Source organism: Narcine bancroftii, chromosome 12, assembly GCF_036971445.1.
Source record: "Narcine bancroftii isolate sNarBan1 chromosome 12, sNarBan1.hap1, whole genome shotgun sequence".
NCBI lineage: Eukaryota > Metazoa > Chordata > Chondrichthyes > Torpediniformes > Narcinidae > Narcine > Narcine bancroftii.
The window spans coordinates 6,273,437-6,288,455 of NC_091480.1; the positions used below are offsets into that span (position 1 = coordinate 6,273,437).

At 51.9% G+C, this 15,019-nt stretch overlaps 1 protein-coding gene across 5 annotated transcripts in view; it reads left to right on the forward strand.

Annotated features, from left to right (window-relative positions):
• The window catches only part of LOC138747668 (otoancorin-like), a 49,762-nt gene extending 38,024 nt beyond the window's left edge, over positions 1-11,738 (forward strand). For 3 of the 5 annotated variants that reach the window (XM_069907138.1, XM_069907139.1, XM_069907142.1), the window contains 7 exons: positions 240-427; positions 2,360-2,515; positions 4,916-5,058; positions 5,980-6,116; positions 6,634-6,731; positions 7,375-7,509; positions 10,274-11,738. In XM_069907138.1, the coding sequence (XP_069763239.1) occupies positions 240-427; positions 2,360-2,515; positions 4,916-5,058; positions 5,980-6,116; positions 6,634-6,731; positions 7,375-7,509; positions 10,274-10,438 (1,022 nt within the window). In that variant the 3' untranslated portion in view covers positions 10,439-11,738. Of the gene's footprint in view, positions 1-239; positions 428-2,359; positions 2,516-4,915; positions 5,059-5,979; positions 6,117-6,633; positions 6,732-7,374; positions 7,545-10,273 lie in introns of all 5 variants that reach the window. The other 2 variants (XM_069907140.1, XM_069907141.1) reach the window with 2 other exon arrangements.
• Positions 11,739-15,019: the final 3,281 nt, after the last annotated feature.

A 15,019-nucleotide genomic window follows, 5' to 3' on the forward strand; every position in this document is an offset into this window, starting at 1 on the left:
TGTTTTCCCCTCCCCAGCCCCGTGCACTCCTCTTCATCCTGATAGAGCTCTGGGTCCAGCTGGCTTGAATCTCTTTTGTTTACCCTGAATCAGTATTCCATTTGATGCCTCCCTCTTCTTCCGATCCACATCTCTCCATCCTCCCTCCATCGTTGTCCCCTTTCCCACATCCACCCATGCATCCTCCTCCCCCTTTCTGGTTCCATCCGCTCCATTCTGTCCTTTCCATCTCTTTTCAGGCTGTGGCGGGATTCGAAGCCCAACCTCCGATCAAATCCTCAAACTGGCGGATGCCAACTCGTATTGGTCGGCCCAAGAGCTGAGCTGCCTATCCCCCGAGACCTTTGTACGAAGCGTCGAGCTCCTGGGAGGCTTGAGGAGGTTCAGCATGGCCCAGCTGGTGGCTTTGAAGGAGAAAGCCAAGGAGGTCTGAGAACGAGGAGGCTTCGCTCTGGTCCGTACACAGTGTCCAGAGACCAGGCTTCACCCAGCAGGTCGGGCAGCGTCTGTGGGGAAAGATGCAGAGTTAACGCTGCAGCTCCCTGACTTTTCATTAGAGAGTTGTTCTGTTGATGCATCAACAGGTTCTCTCTCCACAGAGCTGCGCAATTTGCTGAGTGTTGTCAACAATTGCTGTTTATATTTTGTGCTTTCACTTGATGGAGAAAATGCCCCTCCATCCGGGTGTTTTTGCATTGTACCATGTATGAAAATGTTCAGAGTGAATTCAGGAGACCTTTATCACACCATTACCCCATGTGTGATGAATATAGATGAAACTCAACCACAGCGAGTGGTTGAGCTCAAACTAGTCCACAGGCTACATTACCCTATGCAATTCTGGTTGCCCCAGGACAGGAAGGGTGTGGAGACTTTGGAAAACGGACAGAAGTGATTCACTAGGATGTTGCCTGGATTATAGAATATGAATTACGGGAGATATTGGATAAGCCTGTTTTTGTTTCTCTGCAGCGTCAGAGGCTGAGGGGAGATCTGCACAGTGTGGGGACTGATAGCGGGCTGTGGGTGGGACGTCCCCACACTGACAGCCAGTGCCATCTGGCCCACAGTGTAGGGTCTTATATCGGGTTGTTGGGAGAGAGTGGAGCAGCAGGATCAGTGTGGGGACGTCCCCGCGCTGACAGCCCGCGCTGGCTGTTCCAGCTCCGACAGACCGAAGGGACAGGAGACGGACTGTGCTCAGAGGCGCATCCAGTGCAGCTGTCCCTTCAGGTGGCCAGCATTACGCTTTTAGCGCTGCCACCTGAATGGCGTTTCAAAGGGCCGCTTCTGTTTCTGTAGGCACATTCTTGACGGAGAATGCAAACGAAGAAGCCTACTGTAACCCCGCACCCTGCACAGAGTGGGGGTTGCAGTCTTACAGGAGGCCCTTTCAGGTGGACCCTCTGCCTCGATCTTAACCTGCGGACTCACCTTTCAGGTGGCAGCCCTAAAAAGCTGCTACTGTGTTGGCCTGGTCCACCTGAAAGGGCCTGTTGATATTCAAAGGCGCCTCGGAGCATCTCCGCAGCTGATGGAGGCGGGGTGACTGGTGCCGCAGTGCAGTATAACAATGGCGGTCTTTGTGTTTCCCTCAACAGTTCCAGCTGCGTGGGGGATTATGGGTAGGGAAGACCGCCATTGCTATGGTGTGTTTTGAGCCGCAAAGAGCGACCCTGGTGTAGGAGTGGCCAGCCGGGCTGTCACAGTCCACACCGGCCGCCCCCCCCTGCATTCCCCGCTGGCCACGCCTGCCCCCATAGCCCCCGTCAACCTCCCCTCCCCAGTGGGGCAGGTGTTGTCAAGTAGTGGGGAATTGGGTCACTGGCTGATGGAATTACAGCGGCTGCACATTGAGGTGAGTATGTCTTTAGCCACACGGGTGGGAGATCACAAAAGGTTGTTCAGATAACCTGAAAGGGCCTACAACTCACCTGAATGTTGCCGCAGAGGAGAGAGGAGAAGATTTGGTTGCTGCGGGAGAGCGAGGAGAGGGGTTGGCTGCCGCAGGGGAGCGAGGAGAGGGGTTGCTGCTGCTGGGAAGAGAGGAGAGGGTCTCCTGCCGTGGGAGAGAGAGGAGGGGGTCAGCTGCTGCGGAATGTGGGAAGCACGATTGACAGTGGAAGGAAGACTGACAGCTGGTTGGGGGGACGGGGGAGACTAGTTTACGTGACTCGTCACTTACCGTGTCATCAGAGTGCAGGGTGGGGTGTTACAGTGAGACAGAGTACAGGGTGGGGTGTTACAGTCATAGTGCGGTGTCACACTCGGTTGGTGTAGGGTGTGGGTTTGCAGATGGATGGGGTGCAGTCGGACAGGTTGTGGCTCCATCAGCACTGACACTGAGCTCCTCCCCCAGGTGTGGGGCCCGGTCCAAAGCTGGAGAAACCACCAGATCCAGGCTCTCGGGCGAATAGCAGTGTCGCTAAGTGAGAGGGAAATCATGGAGCTGGATCTTGGCTCCATCGACACGATTGCTGCGCTGAGCCAGCACGAGGAGTGGTCTCCGCTGCAGGTAGGAGTGGCTTCCAAGCACATGGGCCATCAACCGAAACATACTCTCCCTTCCTCCCTCAACAGATGTCACCTGTGGTATCCTGTGCACTCCCCATCTCTCCACCCGTCCCTCATCTTCTGATGCCTTTATCGGTGGGGCATATTGGTCTACTCCGACCACATGGAGAATTGTGCGGAGTTGTGGTCACAGCATTGCAGGAAGGAGGTGGAGGCTTTGGAAAGGCTTCAAGGGGTTCATGGGGAGAGGCTGGACAAACTGGGGGTTTTTCTCTGGAGTGAAGGAGGCTGAAGGGAGGGTGTAGACTCGAGGTGACGGGGAGCTGGTCTTCCTAATGGGTCCTCAACAGGAAACCTTGACTCTCTCTTTCAACAGAAGCTGCCTGGCCTCTGTTTCCTGGGGTTCGCCCCAGGTTCTTCGAGAATGTCCATAAGAATGACCTGACACTTTCTTTTCTTTGCTCTCCTATCCCTGTTCATTTATCGTTTATTGTCAGAGCACATACATGACATCATGTACAACCCTGAGATCCTTTTTCCTGAGGGTGAGGCAGAATTACCACTTATGGGTAGTGAAAATAACACCTCTTCTCAACATGTAAACAAATAAAGAAATGTAAACGGAATGTGTAATCCAGAGAAGAAGAAAAATAATAATATACATGAGTAAGAGTCCTTAAATGGGCCCCTGATTGAGTTTGTTGTTGAGGAGTCTGTTGGTGGAGGGGGAGCAGCTGTTCCTGAACCTGGTGGAGCGGGTCTGTGGCACCGATACCTCTTTCCTGATGGCAGCAGCGAGACAGAGCGTGTGCTTGGTGGTGTGGATCCTCGATGATCACTGCTGCTCTCCGACAGTAGCGCTCCCTGTAGATGTTTTCAATGGTGGGGAGGGTTTTGCCTGTGATGTCCTGGGCTGTGTCCACTACCCTTTGCAGGGCTTTATGCTCAAGGGTATTAGTATCTCCATACCAGTCCGTGATGCAGCCGGTCAACATACTTTCCACTATATGGACCGTGAATGTAGCATGGCTGTAGAACATACACCAAACAGCACACAACAGGCCCTTCAGCCTACTTAAACAAATCTAATCCACCATCAATCTAATCTTTCCTGTATTTTACAGCCCATAAACCCCCCCCCCCCCCCCATTTCTTGCATCCATGTGCCTGTCTAAGAGTCTTTTGAATGCTCCTATCGTACCAGCCTCCACCCCCAGCCTTGGCAACGCATTCCAGGCACCCACCCCTCTCTGTGTTAAACTTACCTCTGACATCTCCCCATAATATCCCTTCACTCACCTTAAACAGATGCAGGTTGACAGAATAGTTAAGAAGGACTATAGGATGCTGGGATTCAGTATAAGGGGATTGAGTTCAGGAGTAGTGAGGGCATGTTACAACTCTACAAATCTCTGGTGAGACCACACTTAGAGTATTGTGTTCAGTTCTGGTCACCTCAATGTAGGATGTGGAAGCTATGGAGAGGGTGCAGAGGTGATTTACTAGATGTTACCTGAAATGGAATAAGTCTTATGAGGCGAGGTTAGCAGAGCTGGGACTTTTCTATTTGGGGCAAAGAAAGATGAGAGGAGACTTGATAGAGGTCTACAAGATTATGAGAGATGTCGATAGGGTGGGCAGCCAGGCCTGTTTTCCAGGGTGGGAGTAACAAACACCAGAGGACATCTGTACAAAGTGGAGGGAGGGAAGTTTAGGAAAAACATCAGGGGGAGGATTTTTTAATTTTTTTTTTACACAGAGTTCTGGGGACCTGGAATCCCAGAGGCTGAAACGTGAAGGGCATTTAAGTCTCTTAGACCGACACATGGATGAATGAAAAATAGAGGGTCCTGAGGTAGGGAGGGTTGATTTTTTGGGGGAAATCTAGATCGGCACAACCTCGTGGGCTGAAGGGCCTGTACTGTGTTGTAATGTTCCAAGACATTGCCCATTGGCGCCCTGTGCTGGTTGCCTGCCCTGTGTTGGGTTGAAGGGAGGGGAATATGTGGAAATCTCTCGCCCCAAGAGTGTGGAGACAGATTACACTGGGGATTTAAAGAGGAGAACCTAGAGGGGTCGTGGTGGAGGGGTGGGACCCATGCAATCACAGGGAGAACGTCCAAACTCCACACAGACAGCGCTGGAGCCACGACTGCCACCTGGTTCACTGTCCTTGGAGCAAAGGATGTTCAGGGAGACCAGTTGAGTTCCGTCCAACCCCAACTTTCCACCCGAAGCCTCTCCAGCTCCCTCCACCTCTGACCTGTTCCTGAAAACCCCTCTCCCGTCCTTCTATTTCCTCACATGGTCCATGAAGGGATTGGACTAATTGTGGATATGCGGTGGGGGGCTACATTCCCATAGCCCCCATGCATTGTTGAGCATTTTCCCTTCCTCACAGGTTAGATCCTTGTTGGAAGGGTTTCTTCAGGACTCTGGACAAATGGTCAGAGATCTGAAGGGCTGGGACCTGGCTGGACTTGGCACCCTGCTATGCGCGATGACTGGTTCTGAGGTCGACTCCATCAGCGTGGCCGCCTACAGGTAGGCAGACCTCACCACAAGCCTCCATTCCCTCTGACTACAGTGCACCCGGTGCAGTGGGTCTGGGTCTTGTTCCCCACTGGGGGTCTGCAGGGATGTGGGACACAAGACCCCCTAGAACTTCAGTTGTAGAGGCGGAGGTAAACATTCCTGTTTACTCACAGCAGACAGAGGGCCTCTCTGTGCCCATGGGGGCTGGGTCAGTAACCACTAAACTCAACATTCGCTGGTTGTGATCCACAAACATCTGCTTGAAGGTGAGGGAGTGCTGCTGACTGGCATATTCCAGGCTGCAGGAGTACATGCTGGGGGATGCACAGCCAACACAAGGGCACTGGGGGATAGGACTACCATTACTATCTTCCCATTACTGGGCACTGAGGGGCTGAGACAGAGGGGCAGGGAGATATGGGGAGAGGGGCAGGTAGAGAGGAGGGGGAAGAGACGAGCAGGGAGAGATAGGGAGTGGGACAGGTAGAGAGAGGGAGAGGGGGGAGAGATGAGGAGAGGGGCAGAGATAGATGGGGAGTGGAGCAGGGAGAGGGGGAAGAGATGAGGAGAGGGGCAGGGAGAGATGGGGAGAAGGGAAAGATGGGGAAATGGGCAGGGAGAGATGGGGAGTGGGGCAGGTAGAGAGAGGGAAGGGGAGAGGTGGGAAGGGGTGAGGGGCAGGAAGAGATGAGGAAGGAAATAGGAGAGAGGCAAATGGGTTGAGTGGGTGGAGTGGTGTGAGGAGGTGGTGTGTGGGTGAGGGTGGAGTGTATGGGTGGGAGTTAATGGGTGAGGGTAGTGGGGGTGAATGGGTGGGGGGGGGGGGAGAGAGAGCAGCAACTGCTATGTCCTGTGTGGCTGCACAATGGCGGGGGGTTGCACAGAAGCACAGTGGCCCCTGCTGTGCTACCTAACCACTGCCTCTTGCAGCATTGCAGCAGCGAGGGTCGGCCAGGTGTCTTGCAGACCAGCAGTCCTGCGACAGATGCTGACAAAGGCAAGAAGGGTCTTCGGAGATGTCAGCGAGTGGCACAGCTCTGTCCTCTGGGAGGTCGGATTAATAGCAGGTGGGAGGGGAGACGGAGCCCCGTGCAGGGGAGGGGGGAGGTGTTGATGGAGCCTCCGGTGGGAGAGGGGGAGATTGAGTCTCTGGGCAGAGTAAGAGTGACAGAGCCTCCTTGCGGGATATGGGGAGGGGAGGGGCTGATGGTGTCCCTGGGAGGGGGAGTGGGCAGAGACCCCTTCAGCCTACCATCCCTATACTATCCACCCATCCCATTGTATCCTCCCCACATTTCCATTATTTCTTCCCGGCTTAGAGGGAATTGGTCCAAGGGCAGGTAAATGGGACCAGCTCAGGTAGCCAGTGTGGTCAGCATGGACACATTGGGCCCTGTGGCCTGCTTCCCTGCATTACAACTCATTGACACCATGATTCGGAGTGGCCCAACCCTGCTCCTAATCCTTCGGTCCTACTTCCATGGGGAAAACCCGTTCCCAGCCACTGTGGGGGGGGGGGGGGGGGGGGAGGGTCCTTTGTCATGTTGAGCCGCTCACCACTGCTCCTGGACTTTCCCTTCACAGCTGGGATGAGCGGGGAGGAGATCAAAACCCTGAGGCCAGACCTGATGCCCTACTTCAAGCCGGAGGCAATGGCTGCTCTCCCCACTGATGTGTTGAAGGTGAGGTGACTCTTCCCAAGCCCTGCCACACCAGGGCTGCATCCTCACCTGCATTTTGCTTCAGCCTTACGAGCCCAGGGCGAGGGGAAGGGGAGGGGGAGAGAGGGGAGGGTGGAGAGAGTGGAGGGGGAGTGAGGGGAAGAGACCAAAAGAGAGGGGAGGAGAGGGGAGAGGCTGAGAAGAGAGGGGGAGAGAGAGGAGAGGGAGTGGGGTAAGAGGTGAGAGACGGCGAAGGGGAGGGGGAAGAAGTGAGAGGCAGATAGACATTTGTTTAAGTTGGGGAAGGGGAAGTTAAAGGGACATATGGGGCAAGTTTATTTACATAGACGAGGGGAGAACATACTAACTCCTTACAGGCAGCGTGGGATTCGAACCCCAGTTCCTGGTGCTGTAACAGTGTTATGCTAATTATGAATATCTATTTATTGATCCTTTGATATTTATTATTTCTTTCTCTGTCTTGGCATGTTACTGTAATTTAATTTTTTGTGGGTGAACCATACGTACCTGTGTGACTGCACCTGTACGTTGTACTTGTGTGTATGACAATAAGATCTCATTGAACATTGACCCCTGTTTGCCTGTGGCTGGGGCTGGAGATCGACGCTTGGGTTTACCTGCACGTGGTGTTGTTTTCCTGCAGGAGCTCTCTCCAGAACAGCTGACGATGCTGGGGCCTGAGAACGCAGCCGCATTGACGCAGGCCCAGGAGGCGGTGCTGAACCCGGTGCAGATTGCCAGCCTGCTGACAGCCAGAGAAGGGGCCCGGTCAGACCAGGTGCCCCCCTCCCCTTCTTCAGTCACAGGTAGCAGGTGTGGAACTGGCCCATGCCAGAGACAAGGGGGTCTGGGGCCAAGGGGTCCGTCTGTGAATGAAGGGGGCCAGTGTGGGACCAGATGTGGAGCTGGCCGGTGCTACAGAGTGGGGGGGGGGTGGTGTGAATCTTTTGAATTTGTTGTCCCAGATGGCTGTGGAGGTCAGGATGATGGGTTCATCAGCAAGTAGTCAAAGGTAATGGGGGGGTGGGGGAGGCAGGAGAATGGTGTTGAAGGAAAATACCCACCATGATTTGGGATAAATTCTGCATCTGTTTTATGGTGCTGAACTGTCCTCTTTCTATCGTGGGTCTTTCTAGTCCTGGTGCATGAACACCTTCTATGGAGGTTCGTTATTGATCTAAACGTCCAAAACCTGGCTGCCTGTACCCCAACAAGAGCCATTTTGGAGCTGTCTGATCCACCCTGGTTCCTCTGTGTGGAGATCCCCCTCTTCACTCTTGGGCCTCTTTAGTACTTTTCCCATAATCTTCTGTTCCTCCCAATTTTCTCCTCTTCCATGGCCCCAGATTCTGTCATTGCCCCAGTGGATGCGTTCTTGACTGCTGTGATTCCAGACTCTGAAATACCTTCTCTCTCCCTCCCCCCTCCCCCTCTCTCTACCTCCTCCCTCGTTGGCCTCATCTCCATATCTCTGCCCCTCCCTAAACTGCTCGCTTCACCCTTTCCCTACCTCTTTGTATCTCCCTCCTGCTCACTTTACACTCCCTCTCCCCACCCCTCCCTCTCCAAACTCCTCCCTCCATCCTCTCTCTCTGCCTCTCCCTGACTAAATCTCTGCCTTCCACAACTCATTCCTTCCCCTCCCTATCATGTTCTCTCCCTCCCTGAATCTCTCCCGCCTCTCCGACTTCAACTCCCTGTTAGAGCCCCTGCCTGTAGCTGGAGTGGAGAACGTGGGCTCAATGTGGAAATTTAAGAAGAATGTGGACAGGAAGGCAATGGTCCAGATGCAGATCAATGGGGCTGGGCAAAAAGAAATAGTTCAGCAGAGAGCAGATGAGCCGAAGGACCTGTTTCTGAGCTGTGAGATTCTATGGCTCTAAGTGTGATGGAGTATTCATTAAAATAACATCCACGAGTCTGAAAAATCCAGCATCTTTAAACCAAGCAGCCAGATTTGTGAGTTTTAAAAATAGTCCTTGTATTAGGGGCTACATCAAAGTGCTGGAGGAACTCAGCAGGTGTTCATAGAAAGCAAAGATATTTTTTAAACCAAAAATAGGCTTTATTCACAATAAATTATATTCAAAAGGAAAACCATCCAGTCTCTCCCCACCCTTCGTGTCATATCTATACATTCCCATCACTGTATATTGTCACGTTCATTTCTATTTACCACCACTGTATCACTTTGTCACTTCTCCCCTCAGCCTCAGCAACTCAATGCCTGGTAACATCTCTAGACTGTGGTCCTTCCCCATAGCACCCTCATGTTGGCTGCACCAGGCCTCAGAGCGTCCCTCAGTACGTATTCCTGCTGTGTCAGTCTCTTACCGACATCTCCGTGTGCTGAAAAGCCAACAGGTTTCGGGCAGACCAAAGTGCGTCTTTCGCTGAGTGGATGATCTTCCAGCAGTTCTGAATGACTGCCTCCACTTGGGTCCCTGAGAACAGCCCGTAGATCAGAGATTCCTCTGTCCCGCTGCTGCTGGGGACGAACCGTGACAAGGACCCCTGCACCTTTCCCCACACACTCTTAGCAAATCTGCATTCAGCAAAGAGGAGGGTGACTGTCACCTCTCCGCCTCAGTCATCTCAAGGACAACATGCATGGGCGGGTGATGTTCTGGTTATACAGGAAGGATCTGACTGGAAGGTCCCCTCTCACTGCCGGTCAGGCCAAGTCCTGGTGCTTGTTTATGAGTCCTGCCAATGAGACATTCCACCAGATGACCTGGACAGTCTGCTCAGGGAACCACCCCACTAGGTCCATTGAGTTCTCATCTCCCAGTTTCTGCAGATCATTCTGTTCTGACCACTGCCTGATGGCCTTGTGGTCAAAGGTGTGTGTCTGGAAAAACTTTTCCACAAAGGATAGATGGTGTGGCAAGGTCCAGTGGACTGGGACATGGTATGGCAACGGGGCCAGGCCCATCCTTTGCAGCATCTGAGACAGATAGAACATCACCACACAGCGATACTTGGTGCCCGTGGACTCTGGTTCCATGAATGTTTCAGGCCTGAATTGTTGTGGGGAGGGAAGTGGCTCCATGAAGGCAGAGCTGGAGGAAAGGAGATAGGGAGATGGAAAAAGAGAGAGAGAGAGAGAGACAAGGGAGGGGAGCTGGAGGAAAGGAGATATGGGGAGGGGAGACACTGGGATGAGGACCTAATGGAAACCAGAGGGAAATCCGGTTGGAGGGTGTCCAGACGCAAGATGAGCTGTTGCGGGTGGTCTCAGTCTGCCGGTGTATGGGACCATGGACAGACAAGGGAATGGGACAGGGAACAGCATCTTGGCTCCTCCTCCCAGTCCTTCTTCCCTCCTCCCCTTACCTCTTTATTCAGGCCTCTACCTGCTTTTGCTGAAACCTTGACGAAGGGTTCAGGCTCGAAATGTCGACTGTATCTTTGCTTTGTGACCTCCAACAATTTTGTGCATTCACAAAGATCACAGCATCTGCAAACTTTCACGTTTTACTTTATATGGGGCTGATGTGCCTTTAATGTCTGGTCATTCCTTTAATCCCATTTTTTAACAGGCTCGGTTTCCTGTGGTGAAATGTGCCTTCTGCTCTGGGCTGCCTGCACTGCTGCCCACGTCATTGTGTGAAGGTCACTCGATCGCCGGTCTCAGTGCACAGAACATGTACACTGCACTGGTACAATGGAGTCGGCATCTCCGTCAACACAGCCTGGCGGACTGAAGTGAAACACGAAAATCTGGAGACACCGTGGTTGAAGTAAAAACTCAGTGTGCCTTCAGGACGCTGAGGCTGGCATTCAAGTCAAGCTATCAGATCACGAGCACTGTCCACCACTTGCTGAGTTATGGAGTCACACAGCATGGAGCAGGCCCTTTGGCCCATCTTGTCCATGTTAGCACCCTGGGCATTAGCCTGCATTCTGAATCTTGTCCTCACTTATCACTGGGGTTTCAGGAGCAGGTTACAGACCACCGCCCTTATACTCCGATTGGGAGACATCCCGAGCATGTGTTCCTCAACCCCTGTTGCTTTCAGAATAAGTAGAGCAACGGTCTGGTAATAGTTGGTTCTCAACCTTTATTTCTCCCACTCACATCTCCCCTGAAGTAATCCCTTACTAACCAGAGCACCTATGAGATAGTGGTTAGTAAGGGATTACTTCAGGGGGGATGTGAGTGGAAGGAAAAAGGTGTAGTATCTTGGTCATGTCTCCATCTGGGGCAGCAGATGTTCAAGAGGGCATTTTTGTACAATCTCCCCATGACCTGTGGGGGAGGGTTTCCGTGGGTACTCCAGTTTCCTCCCATTTTGCAGGGTTGTAGGTTAATTTGGATGGCCAGAATCTGCTTCTACTATGCATTAAAAACATTTAAAATTTAAAAAGAGGGCTCGGGCCTGTCACCTTCCCCCAGGCTCTGTCTCTCCTGGCTCCTTTTGCATGAACGTGATAAATTCTTACCTTGTCCTGTTTTGTATCCAATGAACACCTTTTGTTGTTCTGAGACTGAGATTTCCTGCTTCTGGCTCATTCCTTGAAGAGGGGCTCAGGCCTGAAATGTCAGCAACATATTTTTGTCCCCGATAGACATTGAATACTGCGGTGGAGTCCCTCCAGCATTTTGGTGTGTTTTTACCGGGGGAACAATGCAAGCATGCCATGGGACTCTCCTGAGGAGAAAGGTAAGGCCATGATTCAACAGGCAAATGGGGCTAGCTAGGTGGACAAGTGGGTCAGCATGGACAATTTGGGCCAAAGGGCCTGTTTCATTGCTGTTGAACATCTATCTCATCGCAGAACTGCACCTCTAACAATTAGCACATCTTCTCTCCTGCATCATAGACTGAGCAAGAGGCTTGAACTCGTAATCTTCTGGGGCAAGAATGCTGTTACTCACCACTGTGGACTGTGTATGTGCAGTACATGATTGTGCTGGAGAAACTCAGCAGGTCGCGCAGCATCCACAGGAAGCCTGAGCCCTTCTTCAGGAGTGCTGAAAATCAGGCAGACACCTGATTAAAAAGGTGATGGGGTTGGGGTGGGGGGGGGGTGGAGGAAGCAGGTGGAGAAGGCTCCCAGCAACCTCCTCCATATCAGGGAGACAGGATGCAGATTGGGGGAATGGCTTCGTCGGGCAGCCTTTCTCTGCTCACTGCAGCAGTAAGGACCTCCCAGTGGCCAATTCCACACCCCAATGTCGCACCACAGCCTCGTGTACTGTCAAATCGAGACCACCTGCTAAGTGAAGGAACAATACCTTGTGTTCCAACTTGGCACTCTCCAACCAGAAGGCATCAATATTGGCCTCACCTCTCCTGGTCTTGCCTCTTCCCTCATTGGTCGGTCTCCCTTCCTCTCTTTCATTGCGCTCTTCCCCCTCCTATCGAGCTATCTTTCTTAGCACTCTGCCCTCTCCCCCCATGGCTTCTCGGCTTCTAACCTCCCCCCTATTACTGGTCGGTGCTCCAGCCCTTCTTCCTCCCCTTCCCCCTCCCTCCACACCTTTTTATTCGGGTGTCTGCTGATTTCCGACTTTCCTGAAGAAGGGTTTAGGCCTGAAAGATCAACGGCCTTTCTCCCCCATGGACACTGCGTAACCTGCTGACTTTCTCCAGCAGTTTTGTGCATTGATTCTGCAGAATTCTTCCTTGCTTTCTGACGTAGGTGTTAACTTTTGATCTGGGTTGGAATGAGAATTAAAATATCTGGAACGGCTCCCAATTGTGCTGCTTCTCCTGACTCACTGATATCACTGTGGAGAGGGCAATCTGCCCTCTGTTTTGCTCTCTGGAATAGCCCAACAAGCCATTCACATCAGAGCAACTCAGGATGGACAGTAACTGTTGACTCTGCCAGCAAAGCTCACCTCCCATGGATAAATAATTTAAAACAAGGGGAGAGTGGGAGCCGGGGCCCTGTGGGTTCGGGAGGGTGGGTTAGGGGATCAGTTTGGGGGGGTCGGGTTTGGGGTTGCAGGTTCGGGGGCAGGTTCATGGGGTCAGGTTCAAGGGAGGGGTGGGCACCGAAGCCGCATTGAGTTCCGTGGAGCACAGGAACCATAACCAGTGAGTTTGATGGCCAGGTATTCAGGGCCAGGCCCATTTGGCCCCTATCCTTTTGATCCTTCCTGTCCATAAAGTATCTTATTTATACTGACCTGAACGACTTTCTCTGGCACCCCATTCCCACCACTCTCTGTGCAAAAAAAAATGCCTCCCCAGTCCCACTTAAACTTCTCCCCTCCCACCTTAAACTGATGCCTTCTCGTCCCAGAATCAGCTACTCTGGGGGAAAGACTTTATGCATGCCCTGCCTATAAACATCTTAGAAGATCACCCTTCAGACTCCAGACAATAAAGACCCAGCCGATCCAACATCTCCAATAACTCCAGCCTTCCAGTCTCGGCAACATCCTCCTCTTCACCCCTTCCAACTGATTGATATTCTCCCTGCAGCTGAGTGATCAGAAGTGCACCCATCTCTGTGTGAGCCAGTGCCTTGTACAGCTGTATCATGAGGTCATTCCCCTATCTAGGGAAACAAGCATCTTAAACACCTCCTTCACCACCCTTTCATGTAATTATGCCCGTCTCCTGAGATCTCTCTGTTCTCTCACACTCTTCAGCGCTTGGCATTTATTATGCAAGTTCTGTCCTGTTTTGACTTCCCAGTGTGCAGCTCCTGACAAAGTTTATTCAGATTTATTGTCATGTATGTGTTCTGACAGCCCGGAGATTATTTTTCCTGTGGTCAGAGTTAAATTCCATTAGCCACTCCTTGCCCCACATTTCCAATGGATCCAAATCCTATTCTAACCATAGAAGAGAACCTTGGGGGACCAGAGGAGGTTACCCTTTGCGATGGCGACCACAACCAGTGACGAGACTCTGCGACTGAAGAACACACATGCAGTGGGCGGCTGGTGAGTTGAGGTGAGGAACCCATGCAGGCTGTAGGCTTCTGGCAACTGAGGTCAAAGGACCCACATCAGGCTGTGGAATGCTGGAGTCTGGCTGAAGAGGTATCAGAACCAGGACGCAAGAGAGGGCCAAGAACCCTAAAGGCTTCCTAATCATGCTGGAGGATTGGATCTGGAGTTTGGGTGGCCGATGGATCGAGCAGGAATCTGTTCGGCTGCGGGAGCGCTGGAGGCAAATTCATGGAGAGTGACTCAAGGGGACTCTTTTGCTTCTCTGACCATAAAGGGCATCGGACAATTTCTGCTGATGGCAAATCTTTTGTTAATTTCGAGTAATATTACATTTGTTTTATTACATGACAATAAAGGAATCTTGAATCGTGAATATCCTTCTTCAATGTTCACAATAACAGAGAGCATTGTGGCTGGATGCATCATTGGTATGGAGGTGCCAATGCTCAAGAATAAACTCCAGAGGGTTGTTAACTCGGCCTGTGACTTCACTCCATCGAGGACATCTACATGAAAAAGCATCTACTTAAAAAACAGCCACTATCCTCAAGACCCCCCACCACCCAGACTGCTACCATCAGGAAAAAGGTACAGGAAGGAGCCTGAACAGCTGCACAAGGACAGCTTCTTCCCCATCGCCATCAAATTCCTGAATGAACAATGAACCACAGACACTTCTTTCCCTTTGCCTTTTCTTGCTCTATTTTTATTTATTTTAATTTTAAAATATACAGAACAGAAACAGGCCCTATTGGCCTGTGCCGCCCAATTGATCTCCAACCGTTGTAGGTTTTGGACAGTGGGAAGAAACTGGAGTTCCCTACAAACTCCTGATGGACTGCGTGTGATTTGAACCTTGGTAATGTAACAGTGATGTACTGATTACGACACTCCCCCCTCATTTATATAAGCGACCTTACAAAATAAATAAAAATAGTGCAAGGAAAAGTCTGTGATTCATTGATCATTCAGGAATCTGATGGCGGAGGGGAAGAAGCTGTCCTTGTGCTGCTGAGTACTGGTCTTCAGGCTTCTGTAGCAGAGTGGGTGGTGGGGGGGAGGGTCCTTGAGGACCTTGTGGGCATGGAAGGTGTTCAGCTCATCAGGTCATGAAGCATCTAGAGCACACATGTCAAACTCAGGCCCGTGGGCCAAATTTGGCCCATGCTATAATTATATTTGGCCCGCAAGATCATATCAAATATGTATTAGAGCTGGCCCGCTGGTCGCTGCGCCAGTATAGCGCATGCACAGCTAATACCACAAATCCCAGAATGCTTTGCAAATGCGTTGGCGCCGGCCCGTCAGCCTGCTAATCGCCCCCACCTCCTCTCTTTACTTTCATTAGTATCTGCGACCTGTCGCTGAACTC